The 10,124-nt window shown below is 31.4% G+C and overlaps 1 protein-coding gene across 1 annotated transcript in view; it reads left to right on the forward strand.

Annotated features, from left to right (window-relative positions):
* The window catches only part of LOC108904672, a 56,635-nt gene that overhangs the window by 19,129 nt on the left and 27,382 nt on the right, over positions 1-10,124 (forward strand). Inside the window, exon 4 of the mRNA XM_018707314.1 lies at positions 298-983. Coding sequence (XP_018562830.1) covers positions 298-983 — 686 coding nt within the window. The remainder of the gene's footprint in view (positions 1-297; positions 984-10,124) is intronic.

Here is a 10,124-nt window from a genome sequence, read left to right on the forward strand (position 1 = left end):
CATAAAATAAATGGAATGCAAACTAGTGATAAAATGATTTTTAACTACAGGTACTTTGGAGAAATGTTAAAAATATATTATTTCAACCCCCACTTAAAATGGATTGCAACTTCTTAGCTAGGCTCAGATTGATAAAATTATATATGTAGAACACTTCCCATATAATTCCACCATTTCGGTTTTCCGGACAACCTGTATATAGATTTAGCAAAAATTTTTAGATATCGTATTCATTAGTTTAATCAGAAGAATGGAATTACAAACTTGTTGGCTAAATTACATTTTTTTCTCAATTAGGTACGACAGACCAGCGGGACCATTTAGACCAGGGGATCGCCCCTATGACCCTTCTCTGAACTCAATTTACTACGACCGACCTCTTCCTCCGAAGTATGGGTCCGTTATACCACATCCGGATGATTACAATAGGAGACCAGGCACTAATGGTTATCCAGAAGGTGACAAATTTGATAAACCACTAAGGAAACCTTTCTACGGCCACCCAAATGAACCAGATTATCCAGGTTATCATTACGACGCACCACCTTCTAAGCCACCATCTGACTCTCATATTTATGGCGATAGCCGCCCTGGTGGAGATTCTCGTCCTGGCTATCATTACGGTAAACCACCTAAACCAGCTCCAGGATCTGGAATTTATGAGAACGGTAAACCTGATGGAGATCGTCCAGGGTATCATTACGACAAACCCTTGAAACCTGGTTTAGATTCTGATGGGAAGCCAGACAGTGGCATGCCTTACCCATACAGTCCAGGGCCTTCTAATGGTAATGGATATAGTGATGAATCAGTAAAGAATAAGCCGACTGAACCAAGTGATCCAAATAATCCAAATGGTGGCTATAATTATAATAAACCGGGTGGGCAGAAGATAATTTATAGCGAGAATGGGTCCATAATTTCATCGAGCATTGGACCCCATGGAGAACAGATAACTTCTATTATCACAGAAATAAAAGACCGTAAGTAGCTATACCACTTGTAGATTCTGTATGTAACCTGTATTTATTTGAAGCCGTTGATTGAAATAATTTGAGTCAACATTGAAGGCATAACATAGACATAACAACAGTAAAGAATTTTCTCGAAAACCATAAATGATATATAAAATCCAGTTGTGTAAATCAACTAAATTATTCTGTGATCTAAAACTAAGTTTATTACGTTGTGCATAAATACAATCGTTATATGTACTTAAAAGGTCAAACTCGAGACGAGTTTTAAAGTCAAAATTTTACTGTTATTGGTAACTATATGGCCTAAGTCTATAACACTGAAATTCTAGTTGATTGTTAAAAGCCAATGAAAATGTTATTCTTTCGAAATATGCATAATGTACAAATTTGTTGTGAAAAAGGTACCAAAATAGCAAAACAATTCTTCAAATCTATAGGATGAAAATCGCAATAAGAAAAGTTTCAATTAATTTATATCTCCAAAATGGTGAAATTTAATTTTTATTTATCCCTCGATGATCGAAAAAATTAAAGCATTTTTTGATATAAACTTTTTTCCGAAAATTAATAATAAAGAAGACATCTTTGAAGAGGAATGGTAAATTTATGTTTTGAGATATCTCTAAAATTGTGGAATATCTTATACATTTTAAACTTACACTTAGGGTACCCCGGCACTAATTTTTACAGTATTATCTAAATGACACATGTAGCGTAAGAGGTAGTTTTGGGACTGTGACAGTGTTTCATTCTCAACTGCTTTATTTCCATTCCATTTTATAAAATATTCATTTGTAGATAATTAAGAAGACTTCAAGATGAACAATTTTCTACCATATTTTAGTAGCATATTAGATTTAAATAACTTTAGCTGCTTACCAACCAGCAGTCTCTAGCTCAAATCATTTTAAAGTATAAACAAATATTTCTTCGAATTATCACATTGATAGGGGTATATCTCAGTAGGCCTTGACTTCTGTATGCGTATAGGTAAGTTGGTTTAAGTTGACTTTTTTTAATTCAAGGGTAGAGCCCATTAAAGAGGCCCATAAAAATAGATGATATCTCAAAATACTTTTAAGGTTTTGCAGTATATATGATGTCTACCACCTCTAATTAAAAAAAGATGTTCCATATTATTCATTTTCAGAAAAAAGCTTGTAAGACAGTATTTGGAGATCTTTTGCCGACAGTAGAGGAATAGAATATTATTTAAATAATAACAGATAAAAATGTAAAGAAAAGAGAAAACAAAATAATCGTTACAGTTACACTCAAGTACATCCAATTAGCACACCATAACATTTACACTCAATCATATTCTGTACAGTTCACATAAATTTTACACTACTTTAAACAATTTATACGTGATTATTAATTCATTTTGCGTTTCTTGGCTATCATATTTTTTACTTTGCCTGTAATTATTATAATTTTTTTTTAATAACGAATTCATTAGAAAAAATATTTAAACACAGCTTTTAACTTTTTTAATTTTCAAAGATTGTCCATAACAAGTTTCTTGATTGCATTAAAAAAACATGAAATACAATATAACAGTTACTTAGCAACTAGCAATTTAATAAATTAATAAAATTTCATTGAAGGAATACGATCATTATAAAACGGTTTATTTCAACTTAGGTTCGATTGGTTTTTATATACCGACAATTTTTTTCAAGTATTTAAAACAAGTATTAACGAAAGATGTACACATTATAAGCCTATTATGTTTTTCGTAAGTCTTATTTTCTGAATCCTCTTTAGTGCAATTAAAAATTAATCATCAAAGGAAAACTATGAATTCTTACTGAAACCAAAATTATCATATTTTTGTAGAAAATAAGTTTACATTGTCATAACACGCCAGAATCAAAATAAAAATGTCTCATGTAGTTAAATAATATAATTAAATAAAATATTATTTTGTCAACCATCCCCAATATAGTTAACACATTTTTACACTATCCTGGAAATCACTACCAATCTGAAGCCACATGTAGATCCTTAACAGACGGTTGAATATCTATTTCATTTATTCACGTATTTCGCAGGATATAAAATAGTGCAAACTTAAATGATAGATGGCCGTACATTAGTTATGCATGTTAACAACAATAAGTGACCATTGTACGTACAGCCTTCGACTATTATTTGCTTCGCCGAGATCCTTATCGGATGATGCAAGTGCAACACTGCAGAGCTTGATGTCAGTTAAAAAATACTGTTTCAACAGTTTATGCGTGACATTTCCATTGGCTTTGAAGATTTACTTTTCCGAATGTTGTACCTCTATAATTTTTTAGAAATATATATAAGTACAGGGGAGTACGTGCAGGGTTTACACTTTAAACTCCTTATATGTATATATTATTGTCCTTGTGCGAAGACTGCGAAGAAAAGATATATTGGAAATAAAGCACTGCACGGATAAAATATTTTACCTACGACCACTACTGTAATTACTTAAAAACACACCGTCTGCGATCAATGTAAGATTCCTATTACGTACGGTAAAAAAATCGCACAGTTTTCCTAGCAACCGCCTAGCAACAGCCAATACAATACTGTTTGTATTGACCGTTGCTAGGCGGTTGCTAGGAAAACTACGATTTTTTTACCAAGCTGTGCGTTTTTTTACCATACGACGTAATAGGAATCTTGCATTGATCGCAGACGATGTGTTTTTAAGTATTTAAAGTAGTGGTCGTAGATAAAGTATAGTATGTAATACGTGGTGTAATGCAATTACGCACTCATAGAATTACGCACTCGCCGCTACGCGGCGTCGTGCGTAACTTTTCCATTCGTGCGTAAAATGCTTTTTACAACACTTATTACGTAATATACTGTTCCCATTCCCATTCGTGCGTAAAATGCTTTTTACAACACTTATTACGTAATATACTATTACAGAAAGGTGTTTTTCATTGGCGTCCAACGGAAAAAGCAACACGGGGAAAGTTCGTATGCCAAATTTTATATTTAAGGGCGGTATTTTCACTTTCAGATAAAAATACCTCCCAGTTAAATCTATATCTTTCTCACATAACACATATGTATAACAAAGTGACAGTAATAGTTTGAACTGACAGTTAAATTTACTCGACACCTAAAAAGACCAGCCCTTAGTGGAAATTCTGTATTATACTTAATTAAAAAAATAATTTTTTAATTATTCTTGGAAAAAAATCGACAAAATTGATTTACAGGGTGATCGGTATCGAGCGGCTGTATATAGGAAACTAGACGTGCTACGATTATGGGGTAAAAAATCTATTGACAAATACGGCCAAAAGAAATTGATTTAAAATATTTTCAAGTTTGTAACTTCGTCGCTAGAGGGCGCAACTGCTACAGTGTTACAGAAAATTGTCGTTTTTTTAAATTTTGCTTATATAACCTAAGTTGAAAATACACTTTTTAGATACACTCTTAAACCCTTCACAAGTTTAGTTTGAACTTTTTTTTTGTTATTAGCATAGCAACGCCAGTATGAAGGACGCCATCTTGAAATTTTTATGTTGTCATAACTTCTAAATGCCTTAATCGATTTCAAGAAATAACGGCTCAATTTAACGAACTATTAATAAAATTTATTTTTAAGATATGGGAATAAAAATATTATTTTCCTACGCAACGGTAGACGACGCTAATCAGAAAAGATTTGTAATTGCCTTCGTTTACTAAAAAAATTAAGCGCAACGATATAGTTTTTTTTTCATGGCTTGATAGACCATTTATAAAGGAAAACAAGTGCACAAACCGCAAGTCGATATGTTCTATCGTTTGCAAGTTATTGCTAAAATAGTGAAGTCATTCTTCCATTATTTAGTTTTCTTTATAACATTGACATGGTCCAAGTCAAAATTAAATTGCAAAACTATACCAAAATCCTTAGAAAAGTACTTGCTTTATTTTGAATTTTTTTATATCTACAATTTGTCTTTTTTTTTATTAAATGCAAATATTAAGGACTATTATTTCCATAACGAGGCAGGCTAACTATGGCCCAATGAAAATAGACAACTGAAAAAATATGTCAAATTAAATGTGACAGCTCTTGATATGGATCACCCTTATATTAATTCGTAATATCCTTTTATTTCTATTAAACATAAGAATAGATGGTGACATTTTCGACAAAATTATCAAACTTTATTTATTAAATTATCAAATTTATATAGAAGAAAAGGCAGATAAGGAAAAATTAGACGCTCTTGTTTAAAGAATAATTAGATTAAGACATCTATAGAAGTATGTATATTGCAGATATTGTTCTTATGGTATATGGGCCCATTGTATTACCTCTGAAGGCATTGCTGATGGTTTTGTGAAAACTGTAATAAAGCACAACTGATTGAATATTGAATTGAATTAAAAGTAAAACATTTTGTTTACGCTAAATTTTGAAAGAAAATTCATAAAACTGACATTTTAATTGAAAATTCCAAATATAGACATTCTTCCTAACATGAGCATTTTTCCGTACCTCTAAAAACTATATCACTTTATTTCTACAAAATGTCTCAAAGAAAACTCTTTTATAATATTAGATTTTCACACTTACAAAAAGTTGTTATATTGTCCGTCATTTGATGCCCATGAAAGGCATTTGTAAATTTTTCTGCTAATGCTTGCTTCTTATTCTATCTAAATGTATCCTGATTTCATGTTACAAATATTGACACTTTATACTGGGAAATGTGGGCTTCCATAATAATATTTCAAGACAATGGCATTTTCTAAACGTTTTTTATATGTATGGCAGATGCTACTAGTGTAATAATGACTAAACATGTAGTAAATTTTGAATATTATATTAGGGAGCCCATATGAAAAATTCCTGCTCCATAATACAACTATTTAACTTTTATATTGATTAAACTACAATCACATAAGATACATTTTGTGACAAAATTATATTAAAAACTAACGATCCATCACACGGTCGATAGCCGATATAGCGATAGTCGATAGCCGCACGGTTTAAGGCGTCAGTACTTAAATCGATGTGCCGATCTGCCCGGGTTTCGAATCCCGCGGCCGGTAGACCGTAGATTAGCTATGCTTGTACGGAGGATTGGCACCCTATGTACAGGTATGGTAGGGTGGAAGAATGTTGGCTTGGGTCAATGTGAGAGATTGACACCGGTTGGCATTTGACCACCCCCCTAATTAATGAGGTTTTCCAGGTTTTCCTCAATCCTGCACAAAATGGTGGTTAGGGCCTATCAACATGTCGTTGATGGGCGCAAATGCCGCCTCCTCTCCCGCACAAGTCTTCGACTTCTGGGCTAACTCTCGTAGTTAGAATGAGGAGTAGAGATATTATTATTATTATTATCAAATAAAGTAGTTTGATTTTTTAAGCCCATTCACTTGAGGGCAAAGTTTTATAAGAATCGCTATTGGACTGTTTACCACTCCATGTAAGCATTCGCTTTTGCTCGACTTGATTCAAATAATTCAAGAAGAAACATTTTTGGAATTTTCTTCATAAGTTAGGTACCACCATATCCATTAATTGTTACTGTATTGATAGGCAATTTAGTACGTTTATTCTGACATGTTGACAAACTTGCACATACACACGCAAACAGACTGTGTTTTCACTAAAAGAAAGAATAATAAAAATCTAAGGCCACAATTATCCATTTCGTATTAATCAGAAGTTCTCAGAATCAGAATTTTTAGCATTAATAATTTTATTCATCGTTGTACTTCAACGGTTTTGCTTATTGAAAATGTTATTATTAACGTTACTACTTAATAACCATCTCCAAATTTGTAAACACCTATATAATTACTTAGCTAAGTTAACCTTCTATCACTATTAATTGACATGAACTTGTTGATTTCAAGTCCGTTAGTTTGAAAAGTCAGGCTGTAAATTTCTTCCAAACAGTTATTTATAATACTAATGGTTTTTCATTAAGTATTCTAAATTTTGTTCTAATAATCATAGTTTTTTGTAAAGGACATATCCATATTCCATTTTTTCCATCTTTTTATTATTATTCTTGATTGATTATTTTAATATACATGTTTCATGTTGTATGCAAGTTCCTCATAGAAAAATAGTAGGGGTAGTTCATATAAAGTTTTTTTCTTAGACGCCCTGTTTTCGAGATACAGTATGTTGAAGTTAATACTTTCCAAAAAGGGTTTCCTTAATTATCTTTAAATCGGCTAAAGATAAAAATGTTAAAATTTGTAGACGAGTATACATCAACTGTGCATTAAGAATAATGAGCAAACGGTTTCTTTCTGAAAAGCAGTGTCGCCGATACAGGTAATTGGAGGGGTACAATTGAAAAAAAAATGTTAAAAGTCAAAATTTATTACATTTCTAAACTCTAAACATACTACAAAAAAGGTATACTTGTCGAAATTCGGTAGCATGTACCATTTTCGAGAAAAATGAAGTTGCATTTTTTTTGCTCACATAAAGCGGCACAAAAACATTAACAAAATATTAAATTGAAAGAGGACTTTACAATTGAATGAGCTGAAGACAGTTAGCTACCAACAGTATTTGGATTTAAGACTATAAATTTAATTTCTTACGTATCACATGAAACAGTTAAATTGTAAAACATTTTATTAACTAAAAAAAAATTAAAATTTATTTTAAGTTTCATCTTGTTGTAAACTAACATTTAAAAATGTAAATCAAAATAAACAGATTATGGCAATTAGTTATCAGTAGATAACTAATTTTAGATTTTGTAAACTACTACACTACTGTTACCAAAATAAACAATTGTTGGACTGAATTGTTGATGGACATGAATGCTTAAAAACATTGATAAGAACAGAAAAATATTAGGAAACAGACTCGGAGGCATACAGAACAAAACAGCTGCACAATTAAATAAATGAGCAAAACTCGAAATACTACAGTAGATGCTGAAATTGTCCCCCATTTGCTTCTATGCAACTTAATCTCGAAAATGGTACATGCTAACAAATTTCGACAAGTATATCTTATTTTGTAGTATGCTTTAGAGTTTATAGAACCGTAGAAATGTAATAAATTTTGACATTTAACATATTTTATTTTCGATTGTACCCTTCCAATTACCCGTATCGACGACACTGCTCTTCAGAAAGAAATCGTTTGCACATTATTCTTAACGCACAGTTGATGTTTACTCATGTACAAATTTTGACATTTTTATCTTTAGCCGATTTAAAGATAATTAAGGAAAATCATTTGGAAAGTAGCAACTTCAACACACTGTATCTCGAAAACAGGGTGTCTAAGAAAAAAACTTTACATGAACTACACCTTATTTTTTCATGAGGAACATGCACACAAGTTTTTTTTAAATATGAACGGGATACCCTGTATACACATTATATATGCAACAAAAATCAAAGGAAGCATGATTTGTGCTTTTACAAATAAATCCAGATATTTCTGTTATTTCTCAGTAATGCATTTGTCACTGTATTCCATAAACTATTAATATTATGACATCTTACTTTAGATATCCGTTTGATCTAACGCTTCAATACTCGCAATTCATTTTTTTACTTACAGGTCATGCCATGGCGAATCCAATGACAAAGTTCTTCCCCTTTGTCTTTATATTATGATCATATCTTTTATATTAAGATGTTATCAAGGCAATAGTTTTTCAAGTAAAAAAAAACTCCGGTAAATTACGTTTCCGTGGTCTACAGTTAATTTTTGTTTTTAAGCGATGCCACCGGAAATAATATCATCTCGGTATTTATACAACAATGTGTAATAATTTTGATGGATTACTAAGATTTAATGATTTGCCGTTTCGCCTGCAGCCATCCGAAGAGACGCTTAAAAATGGTCTCAAGGCCGCCGCGATGATCACAACAACGAGAAAATTGCCCAATTAAGCTGCCACGATCCGTTTCCTTGAATCCTCGCTGCTTGCCCAATCGCCTGCCTTTGTTACCTCCGCGAACAGGATGCGCATTTTCCGCGAAAAGGATCTCAATTTACTTCATTTACTTGTTATAGAATCATTCTTTCTTTGAAATTTATAGCATAGAACTGAAAAAAGTTTATTCAAAGGAAGATGATTTTTATGGAGCAATTTTAGGTGTCTCTGAAACATAAAAAGTTAACTAAGAAAACAAGACTTACAAGAAAATTGAAAAATAGAATTTTTACCGTAGGTGAGTAGGTATTAATTTAAAACAAATTATAGGTGGCGTGAATAGCGAAAATGATTTGGGTTTATAAATTAAAAAAAAATTTTCAATCTGCAAAACAATGCAAAACAGTAAAATAATTTAGACTTCTAACCATCACTCCAGTTTTAAACCAAATTGAAAGTAATCTATAGCTAAAGAAAAATACATTTTTTAATTTAGAAAAAAATCTTAAGGCACGAATATATTTAGAAAAACATATCTTGAATCAAGGATACATTTAATCGCCTATACAAGTGTACTTATATTATATTATCGAAATAAAAAAAAAAGTCTGCACTTTAACAATGATCCTTTAGCAAAAAAGAATTTTTCTAAATAAAAATTGTGGTGTGTATAATTATATACAGAGTGTTTTCTATTAGGAGATTGTTGCTTAGATCATTTTAAATCAAAAAGCTAATGTCTAAAACCACTGTTTGAGATAAAAGGTACTCAAGTTTTAAAAAACAATCACAATTATTGAAAATCCTTTGAATATATTTGGCGTAGATTAATGAAACTGGATCTAATTATTTAACTAATCAAAGGCAAAAATTCCCAAAAGTGTCTAACCTAAATAAATATTTTAATCAATAGCGAAGATACAACTAAGAGGCACTCACCGTAAATTCAGAATTTGGACACCGCGGGATATTTTGAAGATTGAATTAGCATTTTATTCTTATTTTATATTTAAGAAAGAAAATAACTTTCATTTTATTAGAGAAACGAAACATTGTTGAGTTATTGTTTTTTGTAAGGGAGTAGAATCAATCTGAAAATTGTTAAGTAGTTTCAGGAAAAATATAGAAATTTCGTTTATACAAATTCTCTTTTAAATATATACAGGGTGTTCCTAAATATCATGTACATAAGGGAGGGGGTAATTCACCGCATAAAGGTTCAGGCGAAGAAAGGGGGCATGACCCCCGAAAAAATATCATTCTGTAGAATAATAATAAT

Source organism: Anoplophora glabripennis, unplaced genomic scaffold (assembly GCF_000390285.2).
Source record: "Anoplophora glabripennis isolate ALB-LARVAE unplaced genomic scaffold, Agla_2.0 scaffold8, whole genome shotgun sequence".
In the NCBI taxonomy this organism is placed as follows: Eukaryota; Metazoa; Arthropoda; class Insecta; order Coleoptera; family Cerambycidae; genus Anoplophora; species Anoplophora glabripennis.